At 46.0% G+C, this 14,948-nt stretch overlaps 1 protein-coding gene across 4 annotated transcripts; it reads left to right on the forward strand.

Annotated features, from left to right (window-relative positions):
• Window positions 1–4,898: 4,898 nt before the first annotated feature.
• On the forward strand, window positions 4,899–13,949 carry AGTRAP (angiotensin II receptor associated protein). 4 transcript variants are annotated; one of them, XM_062605070.1, is made up of 6 exons: window positions 4,899–4,956; window positions 9,769–9,803; window positions 10,017–10,128; window positions 10,706–10,904; window positions 11,138–11,176; window positions 13,086–13,949. In XM_062605070.1, the coding sequence occupies exons 1-6, from the start codon at window positions 4,930–4,932 to the stop codon at window positions 13,190–13,192; spliced, it is 519 nt and encodes a 172-aa protein (XP_062461054.1). In that variant the 5' UTR covers window positions 4,899–4,929; the 3' UTR covers window positions 13,193–13,949. The 4 variants fall into 4 exon arrangements, with proteins under 4 accessions (XP_062461054.1, XP_062461065.1, XP_062461074.1 ...); XM_062605090.1 differs by lacking the exon at window positions 4,899–4,956 and adding an exon at window positions 7,220–7,862; XM_062605081.1 differs by lacking the exon at window positions 11,138–11,176.
• The last annotated feature ends 999 nt before the right edge of the window (window positions 13,950–14,948 follow it).

Raw genomic sequence — 14,948 nt, forward strand, 5'->3', positions numbered from 1 at the left:
TAACCCAGAGAGAGAAAAGCAGCCCCTCCCTCAGCTCAAATGCATAATAGTGGGTGGTGCTGCCAGTGCTATTGTCAGTGGAAGCATAAAGGGAAAAAGGCTTTAATTGATCACAGTCAATTGCAGAGCTCTCAGTGGTGTGTGTGACACTGATGGGAACCACATGCACAGCATTATCAAAGCCAGGTTCTGATACCACACTGCTTTCCATACAGCAGTGAGATCTGGTTGGAACAGTGCAATTGAAAGAAAGCAGGAAATTTTGCAGGGGCCTTTATCCTTGATGATGCAGGTATTCATTGCCCTGCATACAAAATCTGTGTAGGATCCTAGGCAGTGTTTTGGGCAAGCCTGTGTTGCAAATGATGTGAAATACAAGCAGGCTTAAACAGTAAATCTAAATTTTAAGCCAGAGCTTCTAGGCTCCAAAAGGAGACTTGCTTCTTCAGCTCTTCCTGTTTCATCTTTTATTGTGAATGTTCTTCTTAACTGGTGGGATTAGTTCAATGTGTATGGTCAGTGAAAATTGAGTTGTTCTTATAAATCAAGTCACACCATTACTGGATTGGTTGTTCACATCGGAGTTGCAAAAACAGAACCCAGGACCAAGACTCATTCTTTCTGAACAGAGCTGTGATGTTGCAGAGGTGAAGCAGAAAGAGTGAGCAGGGGCACAAGCATATGCTGCACAGCCACAGCAGTGTGAATAGCATCAGCAACCTGATTTATATATCAGCAGATCAACTACCGACTGCAATTGCAGTGCAATGGAAAGCTGTTGAGTAAATAACAGGCCAAGGTGTGGAACGAAAGACCAGCCTGTGATATGAAACCCCACTGCAACATTTGTCCACGTCCAACCCGCTTCTGAGCGTAGCAAAGCTTTTTAGTGTCTCTCTGTGCTGTCTCAAGGCACCTGCAGAGTGGCAGGATCACTAGATTACATTTCACTTTCCCCTTCCTTCCCAGTATCTCCCAGTTACGGTGTAGTCAGTGACAGCTCTGCCTTTGGGGGCATAAGGTCAGAACAAAAGAGAGGGGGAGATGAACGTCAAGCAAGTCTTGAGTTATAAGTTCTTCTCAACTGATTGTTTGAGAAATTCAAATTAAGAATTCACACAAGCTCAGCTTCTCGACTGGCACCAGAGAGCTTAACCCAGAGCTCTCTCAAGAGTTCCTATTGTTCTGAGAGGACTTTGGACCAGGCCCAAACCACCCATAGCAGGCCTCTGTGGAACAATCTTTCAAGTTAATTGCAGGGCATGCATGCAAGAAAGGTGAGTGACAGAGTCCCACCCAAACTCCTGCTCTACAGCTCCTGCTGTTAGCAGCCTCACAATGAGTCCAAGGGGTGTGCATCATTTTAAAACAGTTCTCCAAGGGTGAGAATCATTAGACATGGAAAAGAGAGGACAGCGTGCTGATTTGACATAATCATCTCAGCAGCTGCCTGCTCTGCAAATGCAGTTGAATCTTGGGGATGTTGCTGGCAGTTGCCAAAATGATGACTGCAAGAGAGACAAGGAATGGAAGCACAAATTAAAACACTTGGGAATCATTCTGGCTCAGGTCTGTAATAGTCTGCATTCATTTTAGCTTGGGGGTGTTTTATTGAAACCCTCTCTCCTCCCCCTACCCTCCTGTAATTACCCAGTTGTCAATCCACAGTGTGTGAAAGTGCTTCAATTTCAAACCCAGGCTATACCAAATTGCTCAAGTCCATGCCAGTCACTCTCTGCTACAGAAAGCCTGGGAAATGCATTGCTCTCACATTTTTTTAATCAGAAAATACAAGCTGCTGTTGTCTCAGGACGTTCTGAGAAACCCATTTCTGGTGTGTCAATTCATTTTCTAGAGTCCTTGTGAATCTTGTAGCCCTGCAATTATGTCTCAAAGCTCTAAAGAGAGAAGAGCAGAGAAGCAACTCTTCCTTGCTAAGACTGGAAAGGACTTTCAGGTGTGCTTTCAAGATAGCACAAGATAGCCTCTCCATTCCCCAAACTCTCCTGTCTGCCATAGCCTGTTTTGCAGTGAAGTGCAGGAGGAGGCTCCCTACCAGCAGTACAAAATACCTTCAGTTTCTCCTCCAATCCAAATAATGTTTCTGCTTGCTGATTTCCCACTGGGATTTAAAGGGGAGTTTGTACAGCCAGGACAAATCCTGCATGCCCTTCCTCCCTGATTATTCAGAAAGGTTCTGTTCATAATACATGCATTTCTGCAGACCTGATGCCTTCATTACTCTCAGCTCCATAGCCAGGGGCACAATTTAAAGACACTGGTGTCAGCTGCAGTCTTTAGTTACCTTCAGACTAGACCTCAAGTGAGGGCAGAAGAAGGGCACAACTATGAGGGGTGAGGTTGTCTCCATCCCCACAGGCTAGATAAGGGCAGCACAAGTAATTGTTATCAGCTCCTCTACTTCCCCATGGAATTGGTATTACCTTACCCACCGAGGGTACAGTGTCCTGGAAACACAAAGGAAAACATGTCTGTCTTACTAGCCTCACTTTTCTGCTGTCGGGAAGGAAGCCAGCTGTGTGTTAGATTTTTACTCAGCCTGCACAAAACATACCACCAATGTATTTGAAGCAGCTAATTGCTGGGTATTAGTTGCAGTGAGCTGAACTCACCTGCATCAGCCTTCTAGGCCAGGAAAATCTCTGTACCCTGTCTCCTGGGTTGTCCGCATCTCCCTGCAGGTCTTCTTTAACTTGGTGCTTATCTGTCTCACCATGTTGATGTTGCTTTGAGTTATCAAGCCTAGGGAAGGGGACAGAGACAGCAGGTTACACAGAGAGGCAATTTACAAGGCAGAGATAACATTTGCAAAAGCAGAGATAAAAATCAACCAACTCCCCCAGATCAGATAGGTGTGAGAGATGTGCAAATGCATAATGTCTATCACTCTCATTGTTTTCATAGCCGTGAGATCATTAAGATGTTTCTAAATCCCTTGAGTCCATGACATGCAAGCCCAGAATATAATAAGCATGGCTGAATTAATTGCACGATACATTGATGAACAAAATGAAGTAAAGTGCTTTTATTGTACAAGGCAAAAGGAATGCTTTGCATTGAACAGCACTCACATCAATCCAAATTATGGCTCATGCTGCATAAATGGTAATGAGACTCTGCCTCACTCAGACTGAAAGGAGCAAAGATGCCCACATGCTGCTGCGTCCAAACAGTGCTGTACTTAATCTGAGACACTGGAATTTGTCTTTCTAAAACCAACAGTTCTCCTTTGATAGATATTTTTGCACCCACCCTTTGCACTCGAGCACTGAGCCAGCAATATGGCTATTCAAAGTCTTTCTGTATCTTTCCTCCCATTGTAGGTGTCACATCTTCTTTCTGTCATGTAGGGTAAAATCCAGTCCTTAACATTACTGGGCCCACTAGCATTGATCCCATTTGATGCCACTACTTCTGGGAATAGAGGCAGGGCTTCCCTGCAAGACACAAATGGAAATGAAGTCACAGCTGATGTGTCATGTAGCAATGGAAGAGTTATAGCACAGTCGTTCATCTGGTAAAGTGGCACATTCAGACATTCCTACGGGGGGGACTTTTGCAGCCTGTTTTTCTACTGCTGTTGTGAGCCATGCAGCCAGTCAGTTTTGTTCTGCTGCTTCCTCTAGTTAGCATTTTCTAGGTTGTTTTATTTTGGCATTTAATAATTTGCCTTGGGAGATCTTCAAGCATGCTGCATACTAGCAGTTCATAGCACTCAGGGCAGAGTGAAGAACAGGCTAGATAGAGCTACATTTGTGACCTGTTGAAGAATGTCTGTGTGTAGGTTATGCACAATTCTCATGCATAACCTTGCACTGCACTGCTTGGACTGGAAATGAGACTGAAGGATGACTCACTCACACATTTCCACATTCAGCTTCTGCAATGAACTTCCGACTCCTGGCTCCTTCCTTAGAGGCCTCATCTTTTCTGCAGGAATACATGACAAGAAAGCAACTGACCCAGTAAAATACTGTAGTCTTACACTGCAGGTAAAGCATACACTGGGAAGGGAAAGGAGGATTTGAGAGGGGTCATCCTGACTTCTTGGCTCTGTTAGTTCATTTGCCACACCTGGGGAGAAGACTGCTCATTATGAACTGGACAGGAAATTGTAAGTTACAGCTGCACCGTGTGGGGTTGGGGTGATGATGTATCAGCTGCCCTAGCTCTGAAATGGAATGAGCTTTCTTCCAGAATGAGAGATGGAGAACCTGGGATTTATCCCAGGCTTTTAGTCAGAGAGTTCAGACATTGAGTTCTAGGGAAAACTTTGGGGCCAAAGGAAGCAGTATCTGCCAGCCATTCCAGCTGCATGGCTAGAGAGGAGTGCTCAACCCCAAAGACTGACCTTGACTTGCCTGGGTTATCACAACTGAGCACAGGCAGCACCTCACAGCTGCTTTTTGTTGGTGTTTATCCAGAACCTCTTTGTCACTCCTCACCTTTTTGTCACAGTACTGATGCGTGCACAAAAGCCTTCTCTATCTCCCTCCTATACACGCGTTAGCCCTCCTGAGCACTGACTACGGTACAGGTATAACATCAAACTCACGTGTGTAAGCAGCAGAGCGTTTGCAGCCAACAAACTCATCCAGACGCACTTTTAACCAAGTGGGGGCTCTCCGGTTTGGAAGCAAGCGCTGTGCCATACCCATCGGGTAGCCAGAGCACCCGGCCTGCCTCCATGCCTGCAGCACGGCCGTCTCACAAGACACCCGCCGCGCTCCAGCTGAGCGGGCACACACACGGTGCCGGGCCTCCGCTTCCCACCGGTGCCGGTGCCCCACGGCGGAGGGGGCTGGCGGGGCGGTGTCCCGGCTCCCCCCGCCCCGCCGCCCTCCCCTGGGCGGCCCGGAGCCGGCCCCGCAGCCGCCGCCGGAGTCACGGGGCGGGCGGGCCGCTGCCATGGAGCTGCCTGCTGTCAACCTCAAGGTAGGGGCCGTTGGGCCGAGCCGCTCCCGGGTTTCCCCGGCGGGGAGGGCCCGCTCCGGCTGTTCCCCCGTGGCCGCCAGCCGGTTCGGGGCTCCGCCGGGAGGGGGGGGGTGTCCTTCCGGTTCCTCGCCGGGCGGCCTCCCGGAGCTTGCCCTCCCCTGTTCGGGACGTGTGTGAGGGCCTGGTCCGGAGCCGTGCAGGCCTCTGAGGAGGCAGGGCTGGTGTTTCCAACCCGTTACCAAAGCTCTTGGGCAGTCAGAGCGGCGACACTGCACGGATCCCGAGGAGGCGAAGTTTGTGCTTGTCAGGAAAAGTACCTTAGGAAGGTGGTCCCGCTGATTTGGGGTTATGGTGTGATAACTGAAATTGGCCCTCTCTTGGGAGGGGATTCCGCTGGGGGCAATGTGAAAGTTTTGGTGAATATCTGGTCACCAGAGAAGTGGGAAATATGGGACTTACAGCACTTAATGTAAAGGACTTACATTAAGCTTTTCACTCTGGGAAGAAGCGCATCCTTGCAGACAAGCTGGAGAATGCTAACATCCCTTTTTTGCTTTTGATGTTGGTGTTTGATGTCGAAGCCTTCCCTGATACCAGAATTTTTCCTCTTATTTTCTTGTTGTCTCCCCTGTTTTCAGAGCCCTGGTATCTGTCGGGGTAGGTGCCTTTTCCCAGCTTCGCTCCTTTGTGTATCTTGGTTGGTACAGCACGTTCCAGGTGCTTTCTTTGGTTAAAACCCAGAGAATTAATCCCACTGATCACATCAGGTTTTTCTGCCATTGATCCGTAAAGCTGGCAAGTTGTGGCCTTGGAGCAGGCTGCCTACAGGTTGGCTGGGAGGACAGCATTATCTCAGCTGCCGTTATGAATTCAGCTTTGTAGAGGAAGGCTTTCATGGGGCTGTGCTAAATAAAAGCTTGGCATTCATAAAACGATGCTTCCTCCTCTTACCGGTTCACCAAGAAAAGCAACTTCCCTTGTTAGAGGCAAGTAACCAAATGAATTTTTCAAGGCCATTGCATTACCATCTGGGAACGAACTCATGTTTTGTTCTGACAAGTTGGGACTATTTGGTGGTTCCCAGGGCATTAGGAAGATTGAAAGATCTTTCCTTCTACTTAATTTTTAAACTGGGTTTGATTCCCCCCCTCCCCATGCTAAAAACAACAGTGAGAAATAAGGACATTTGATTTATAAGTTTGCTAGCATGAAATACATGTTCTACCAGGGGAGGTGGAGATAGGGGAGCTGGAAAACACAGACTTGTTGAATGAATGAGTCACCTGTGAGAGCACAACTGAAATGTTGTCTTTCTTCTCTGGCTTCAGACAACAATTCCCAAGTCTCTTACTTGATAAGAGTGAGCTTGTCTTGGGCAAACTGTTTGCAGCATTGAGAAGTTCCTTGTTGTCAAGTCTGATGGTACTCCTCTCCAGCTGAAGAGGTGGGGGACAAGGAGTTAATAACTGTACCTTCATCTTTGTACTGTTCCTGAGTTAGGGTCTGGTTCCTTGAAACGTATTGCAAAGGTGGGAAAGACACTCAGAAAGGGACTGGAAATAACACACACCACTGGTATTTGTTGGCATGCTCTGCTTACAGCTTCTGTGAGATAAAAAAAAGATGAGCCTCGTGATAGAAGCAGCTCCAAGAAAACTGCATGACTGAACTCTGCGTGTTCCAAGAGGGAGCAATGGCTTAGGCTTGAGGTGTCTCTGAGCTACTCGAGAGCTATAAAATTCATGTAGCAGGTATTGCCCTAGAATGGATGAGGAACATCCTCTACTGGCTCAGCTCTAATAGTAACGATCAGCAAAGCATGTGGGAAGCAGCATAGCCATGTTTTTGCAGTGAATGCTTGACGCTTGGGATTATTACAATAACTATGCAGAGCCTTAAAATACAAAGTTTGAGTCTGATCAAGTCTGGACAATGCTCTACAATCCGTGTGCCTGGAAACATAGAGTTTGTGCTTGGGCATTTTGAAATCCTGGATCACAGAATTGTTCGTACTAAAAGAGACCTCTGTATGTCATCTAATCCAACCTCCTGCTCAAAGCAAAGCTAACTTCAAAGTTAGATCTAACAGTTCAACTCAAAATTCAGCTGGCTTTTAAAAATCCCTAAAGATAGAACCATGACAAGGCTGTTGGATAGCCTGTTCCACTGCCCAACTACTCATTACCATCACTCTGTTTCAATAGTGAATATGCTCACAGGTGGCCACTCAGATCTGTGTTTTGGTTAGCACATCCTCAGGTGAGCATGTCACACAGTAGATGAGCTCACTTAAAAAACCAAAAAGAAGAGTAAATAAAACTTTAAAAGTTGGATACTACAAGAAAATAACTGTAATTTGGAACCATGTAATTTTGAACTTAGTCAAAATTCAACCTTGTGCTGAAGCATGTTTAAAGGAGTTCCTGTTCCAAAGACTTTCCCATCTAATGAGACCCAGGCAGACCTAGGCTATTTTTATGCTTGGCAATTAGTTCCATCCCATCACATGCTGAGATTTGCAAGGAATTCCCCTGAGCTCTTCCCAGTTTCCAATGGGATGCTTTTAATCACATGATCATCCTTCTGCCCGGAAGAGATGGAGACAGAGGTCCCACCTTTATTTTCTGCTCTCAGCACTAGTTCAAGTCTTAGGAGTTACCTTCCCAAAAGAAGCAATGGATGTTATTCTGCATCATGTGCTTTTGTTAGGCACAGTCTTAAGGCCTTGAACAGATGGAAAAGATTTAGATTCTTCTGCTGTCTCATCAGGAGACTGCCTGCAAACTAGCTAATCTCACATAGCAACTGTGGCTTTAAAGCACGTTTTTCGTTAACACTCCATTTTCTGTGTTAGAGCAGAAGCCAAACCCACCAGCTGATTCCATAGTGCCCTGAAGAACTGTCAGGTATGGGGCTAATAACCAGGATGGGAATGCCTTGGGTTTATTTCAGTAGTCCCTCATACTATCAGTTAATGCTGGTGACTAAGCATGCTTCATAATGTAATAACTGCAATATTGATCTAGACAGCTTTAAAATAAAAAGCCATCCTGCCTCATTATGTTAACTGGTGAGCCTGGAGGGCACTTGCAGCTATGTAACATGCAATTAAATACCACCTCATTAAGAATTTCCCTGATGTTGCGATAGTCTCTTGAGTAAATGCTATTTGCACGTCTCCATTCTTATCCTAGAACATCTTGTATTTCACTGATTAGCACTTGCTGCCTGGTCTCCATGGTACAGTTTGGGAGAAGGGAGAGCAGGGGGTGGTGATGAAGCATTTTGTAGGCTTTCATGAGCACTTACAAGAAATCATTAATAAAAATCTGTTTCAGCAGGGTCTGAAGTGAAGTTGTGACAAAGTCTAGGCTACTCTGGGTGAACGCTCAGGGTGCTGCAGTGAAGCAAGAGCTCTGTCTTCCCCGAACCCATCTGCACAGAGCACCGTGAGCCACAGCAGATGTGACACTGCTGTTGATTTCCCAGCTGTGCTTCACTCCCATCACAGCTTTGTGGGTGATTAACTCTCTTCTTGAGCAACTAGTTTTGCATTAAGTTAAAGCCTGGGTAGACGTTTTAAGTCAATGAATGTAGCAGGATGTCAGTAAATCTTAAATTTAAATTTCTTTTTCTTTAGTGTCTCAGTGCTCCCATCTCCCTGCAGCTTTCCAGCGTTCACTGAATAATTGAGCCTTTCGCTACTTATTTCCCAAATTAGTTTATGTTTCTCTTTTTTGTGGGAGTATGTGGGGGTCTGGGGTCAATATAAGTGCCAGTTGGAGCCCTTCTCACAGCCAGAAAAAATGGAAGAATGCCTAATTCCCGTGGATCCTCTGATGTATCTGGGCTTCGGCCTTTCTTTTGTGAGGCTGTCTTCCATATTCTGATTTTAACAAATGTTTAGAGAGTCAGTGTGAGTAATCTCCCTTTGAGATTGGCCAACAAGAGTGAGCACATGGATATAGGGATGGAAAAAGACGGAAGTGGTATATTTTTGTTCCCATTTGCTGTCATAATAAACATGTAGAGTATGTCTCCTTGGTTACAGAAATGTCAAGTATTGGTGAAGAGAATCCTTGTGTCGCTTGTTACAGTAAGATGCTTTCTCCTTGTATTTGTCCCCTTGAGCACAAGGATGAGGCTCATAAAGGACATTTGCAAAGTACAGAATCTGTTACAGCGTCATCTTATTGCTACTTAGGGCACTGCTCACATTTGAGCCTTGGTGGCTTTGCTGAAGTGAGAAAAGCTGTGTATTATGGCAGGATTTTATTCTCAGATTCCTACAAGTTGCCTTCAGGTCTGTTAATATTGCAGTGAGGTTGAGCTGCTCTGAAGAGACTGGAAGGAGGTAAAAGGAGGATTTACTGAGGACTGGAGTGAAATTGCTGGGAGCTGCAGGCGTAACTATCCATGGCCTTGTTGGTGATGGGATGCCAGATTGGTCATGTATAAACTGTGCTAGCATAGTGTGAAACAGATTGCCCAGCTTTCTGTACAAACTCTTCTGGAGTTCCAAAATCAATAACCCATTTAGAAAAGACTAAGTGAGCCTTGAATCAACTGTCAAAAGGGATGACAACGAGAATGAATGACTACAGTGTAGCACCACAGGAAACAGTCAGCAACAGAGAGAAAAATGGGTTTGTGTTTTCAATGTCCCAGTTACTCTGCCAGCTGTCTGCACTGGTTCATGGGTCCAGAGTTTTCTACCTGTCCCTTGGAAAAAAGATAGTGTCATTTCATGTTGATCTCGAGTTCCCTCAACTTGCTGACCTGTCGTCTTCTCTGTTTTGTTTTTTTCCATAGGCCATCATTCTGGTACACTGGCTGCTCACGGTGTGGTGAGTGATTGGTAACTGGGTGAGAACGGAGTATTCTTTCGACCTGGGAATGGGATATTCTTGGGGAATTGGCACTCCCTGTTTGTGCCTGCCTGTGTGCAAGAAGATCTTAAATCAGAGTGAGGTGTTTGTATGGGAACAGGGGTGAATACAAAACAAACAGTTGCAGGCTTATTGTGAATGTGGGCTGGGGTTTTTTGTCTTGTTTGGCAGGGGATGCATGAACCACATGTTTCCAGCCTCCTACGCCTGGGGAAATTTCAGTGTCCTTGCAGTGGGGATCTGGGCCATTGTGCAGCGAGACTCCCTTGATGCCATCTTGATGGTGAGTGTCAGGGTATGTGCCTCCACCAGGCTGCTCAGGGAGAGGGTGGAGACAGCTTTTTTGAGTTCGTGATGATTTCAGTTGTGAACAAGTCAAATTTCCTGTTTGGGTTAGTTTGGGTTTTTTTTTTTTAAGAGAGCATATAAATCTATGAGCACTGCAAACCATAGTGAGAAGCATTCACTATCAGTTATTTTGCTTCTCAGAGGTAAGGCATGCTTACTTTTTTACCTGTTGTTGTGACTTGTAAAGCCAGAGGAGGACTCAAAGTGTTTAATGTGCTTGAGTTAGAGGGCTTCATAAAACCCTTCTCTGAACATTAAAGAGATTGGCAAGCAAAACTAAACAATCCTGAGAAGGTGTCTGACAGATGTGAAGAAAATGCATGAAAAGTACAAGATCATTCATGGAGGATTCTCTGTCTACCTGGGGCAGTGTCAAGGGTTAGTAATGTGTGATACTGAGGTGAAGGCATGATTGTGTGAACACAGATCTTGCAGGAAACAGATGCTGTAACTGCTTCTCCTTGTGGTTAATCCCCTATTCAGTTCATGTCCCATTCTCTCTTTGTTTCCAGTTCCTGACTGGCCTGCTGCTCACAGTCCTCACAGACATCATTCACGTCTCTGTCTTCTACCCTCCAAACAGCTATCTCACTGATGCGAAGCGATTCAGTATAGGCATGGCCATCTTCAGCCTCCTCCTCAAACCTCTGTCCTGCTACCTGGTGTATCGAATGTATCGGGAGCGTGGAGGAGAGTACACCTTTAACTTAGGTAGGATGCTTCCTCTGCCTCCATGTCAGTGTAGGCCACCTCCACTGGTGTTAGGACTGACTTGCCTTGCACTTTGGACCCTTCAGCCTGAGCTCTGTGCAGCTGGATTCTGCCTCCTTTCCAAGGAGGGGGGAGTGCATGTTCTTTCTCTCTCTCATACGTCTGTTCTCCCATTTTGTGGTCCTGGTGTGTCTTAGGCCTTAAATTTACATTCTTCCTCTCTTCCCTTGCAGATATGGAGTCCTCATCTGACATCCATTTTGCCCACAATGGTATTGTGAGAGAGTAAGAGAGACTACAGTCTCTCTTATTCAATGTAGCTGAGAGGCTTGTCCTCTCTTCCTCCTCCTGCCTTTGTGCATGCTTGTTGGAAGATTTTTGGTGTCCTTCTCTCTTTGCCAACCCTTTCTTTTCCTTCTGGGGGAAAATAGAGGCAGCATTTCCTTTAGCTGGATTACACATGAGAGGGAAAGCAAGCTGGATTTCTAACTCCATGCTTTCCCTGGGCCTCACATGTCCTAGTTATTGGGCCTCCGTTTCCTCACCTGGAAAATGGGACTGATGCCCATCTCATGGGACTTTGCCTGAAGGCACTCATTTTTCTCCTGGTTGTACTTGCTAATGATAGTGTGGCAGCCTTGCCAGAGAGAAGGGGCTGTGGCTGGATGTTCTGAGTCTCAGTCAGCTTTGCCAAGCATGCCTGGTGCTAGTTCATGCTGGGGCAGCTGCCAGGGATTATTTGCTGTGTGGAAGTTCACCTTGGCAAAACCAGCAGCCTGGTGCAATTATCTTTTTGCCTCCCTAAGATGGCCATGCAGGAAAAGGGGTGGTATAACTGCATGACAGTGTTTGAAAGCTGTCATTTGTGCTGCTTTGGTGCTAGCAAACATAATGCTTCCTGTGAAAAGAGGAGAGGCCATGGAAGGAAACCATGGCTTGAGGCACTGTGTGCTATGTGCATCTCCCTACAAACAGAATGTGGATGTTTTCTCCATCATCTATTTGTGCAAATGCCTGACAGAGCTGTCTGAACTGGGTCACAAGGCCTGCGAGTCAACTACATTGCCTTGCTCTGGGCCATGTTTGTGCCAGTTTTTATTAGCTGCTCAATGTGCTTGTAACTGGGGGTTGACATTTGTATCCCATGGAACGTAGGGAGTTCATCCCTTTGGGTGGAATTTGGGAGCACTCCTTTTCAACCACACTATACCAACACAGGCATGATACTGTCTGAAAGTCTCTTTTCAGGCACAGGTTGGAATTCTGGCACATTGTAGTTTCATACCCTCGCCTGAATTGCTTTTCTCACAAGATTTTCCATACAAACTCTGGGATGTTGTTTTGTGTTGAATGTGGTTGACACATTTCCTCTCATTTTCCTGCTATCTGGCATTTTCCTTTTGAGCCTAACAATGTTGCATTTTTCCTAGTCTTCTCTTGTCTTGTTTGCTTTCCACACAAATCTGGTTTTGTTGCTTGGCGGTATCCTTGCTGCTTCAGACAAGCCTCTCATATAGTTTGGTGCCCGCCTTTGATTCACACTGCTTTCTAGCCATGGCAGATGCCTGGCCTATAAATAAAGAGCTGTCCATGCACATTCTCTGTCTGTCATCTTTCCCTGCTTGCCTGCTGGACAGTAACACTATTTTGTGCCAGTCTTATACCATAGACACATATTCATAGTGGAACTGGGAGCACTGCTGAATTCAAATTTAGGGCCATGGTGTTGCACACTTGAGGCATAAAGTGGTTCATGGATGATTCATGCTCTTAAATCTGTGCTGACAGCTAGCCATGGTTCCTGCTGCTTCTGGTTTTTCTGTTCATTTCCCCACTAGATCTCTTAAACTTGATCTTGCTGAAAGATGCTATTACAGGAGCTTTTCGTGCTGCTACGTAGTATTGCAAGTCTTGCTTTCCACACAGCCATGTGGCTACTAAGAGAGCAGTTCTCAGGGAATGAAGAAGCATGTTCAAATGCATCTTGGCTATTTTGCTTTTGTTGAAAGGATGGGTTTTCCCATATCCTGCCTGTGCAGTGAGGATCACAGAACACAGGTGCCAGGGAGGTCACAGAGCAGCTCATGACATGTGCTCCTAAGCTGTTGGTTTATTCTAGAGGATTCTGTTCTTGTGCTTTTGCATTTTTTCACAAGCTTGTTCTCTTCCATCTCCACTCAGGTGTTACCTGTGCAGGCCAGGATCGCAGCACCTATGAGCCAATTGATCAGCAGGATGCCCCTCCACAGTGGGCTGACTCAAGCAAGATAGCCCAGCATCCGTACTGAGCCCTGCTCCACAACTGAGAACAGACGCTCCCTCACCCAGTCTAGCCTTCTGCTCTTCCCATGTTTGCTCTGAAGAAGCAAGACTTGCTACTGAGCAAACAGCAGAGGACCTGAGTTTTCATTTCTTTTGCCTCTCTGAAGGTTAGGCAGATGGGTTGCTGCAGTAAGTCCAGAAGACACTCAGAGGTGTCATGTTAAACACTGTGACTCTTTGTAATCCCACTACTCTCCTTTCCTCCCTTCCCCTAAATCCCGCCTCTGTATGTATGAGTGGATGCACCTTCTGCAGCCTTCCAAGTCTTGTATTGTGCATCCTCTCTATTGTAAGTAATGGAACCACTCAAAATATTCTTGGACAAGCTATCTTTAAAAGGCTTATATTTTTAAGAGCCTTAAAACAATACCATTCAGCTTGCTTTTATGCAGATAGTTCCCAGGAAACATCTGGGAGTTCCTGAGGGCTGCTTTTGATGGCATTAAGATTTATGACCATAACTCCCTGTGCTAGCTGTGGTGGTTTGTACAAAGCTGGGGTTGGTATAAAATGCTTATAAAATGCTGCTTGTGCTCCCAGCGTCTAATGTTGGGTTTTATTCACTGATGCTTTTATGCAATTTGAATGTTCTTCAGGATACTTAAAATGGCTGTTGAATGTAGGTTATAGATACTCTGTGCCTTGAAATGTCCTTTTGCCTTCAGCTGCCTATCTTAACAGAATTTGAAATGTTACATTTTTCTAAGAAAACTATAAAATGAACACAGTTTTTTCTGCGTTACGAGAAAAAATTACACTGGTCACTTCTGTCTCATTTGAAAATGTAGGTATGCCTGAGGGTTTGGAAGAGTTGTTATGAGGGAAGTCTATGGGGCTTCAATGGCTTTTAGTCTAAGCTTTACGTGGACAAGTAGAGGGTACTGCTTGCAAGTATGTGGGTGGGAAGGTGAGCTAGTAAAATGAAGATTGGGGAAGGAAAAGATGGGTTGACTTACACTGCAGTGGTGAGCTCCATGGGGTGTGACAAACTGTAAGTATTCTACTCTTATGCACAAAAGTGTGATAACCTGGTTTACTGTCCCCAGGTGAGTGTTGTGCATTCGTTTTGCAGGCTGCCATGCAACACAGCATGACAAAAGGAATGACTCTACTCTTGTGATCAGATAGGGAAGGAAGAATAGGGAGGCAGACCTTCATGTGGTTTTCAGCTCTTCAGAACTGCAGTGATGGCACAGATCCCTGTACAACACACCAAAACACTCGGTTTCTTTGTTCCCTAGACCCACGAAGGCCAGATTGCAAACAACCGCTTTAAATGCAGTGGGTTTGGGTTATTTGCACAGTTATTTGTGTAGAGCATTGCAGGTAGTGAGGCCTTCCCAGCCATTCTCCAGTGCAAAATGCCCACCTAGCTGACCTGCTGTGTGCTCTTCTGTGGCACATCTGAGAGCTCAGGGAAGCAGAGCAAGGCAGGAGTTAGGTTAGGCTCAAAGGCACCTCTTTTGGGTAAAGTAAATCGGAAAGGTGATGATAAAAACGAAGCCCCTCTGCTGACTTCCGTGAAGGAGGGGTTTTGTTTCAGCAGCGCTTACACCAAACACGCTCTTGGCTCAATACCTGCTTCAGCCGGGCCTGTGGGGGGTTCCTGGAGCAGCCTGGCTTCACCGCGGGGCTCCTCACGCAGACGGGCAGCAGGCGCCATGCCCTGCTCAGGGCGTTTTCCTTCGGTTTCTTAAATGCTCAGCTCCTGACGTGCCCGGG

Source organism: Pezoporus occidentalis, unplaced genomic scaffold (genome assembly GCF_034315485.1).
Source record: "Pezoporus occidentalis ecotype Australia unplaced genomic scaffold, CSIRO_AGI_Poc_V1 ctg119, whole genome shotgun sequence".
Taxonomy (NCBI): domain Eukaryota; kingdom Metazoa; phylum Chordata; class Aves; order Psittaciformes; family Psittacidae; genus Pezoporus; species Pezoporus occidentalis.

What these genes read in the sequence shown, in the direction of transcription:
- AGTRAP (XM_062605070.1), top strand. Translation starts at nt 4,930, where the DNA reads ATGGAGCTGCCTGCTGTCAACCTCAAG. An exon ending in CCCTTGATGCCATCTTGATG is followed by an intron (nt 10,129 to 10,705) that starts GTGAGTGTCAGG and finishes CTTTGTTTCCAG; the next exon opens with TTCCTGACTGGCCTGCTGCT. An exon ending in CATCCATTTTGCCCACAATG is followed by an intron (nt 11,177 to 13,085) that starts GTATTGTGAGAG and finishes ATCTCCACTCAG; the next exon opens with GTGTTACCTGTGCAGGCCAG.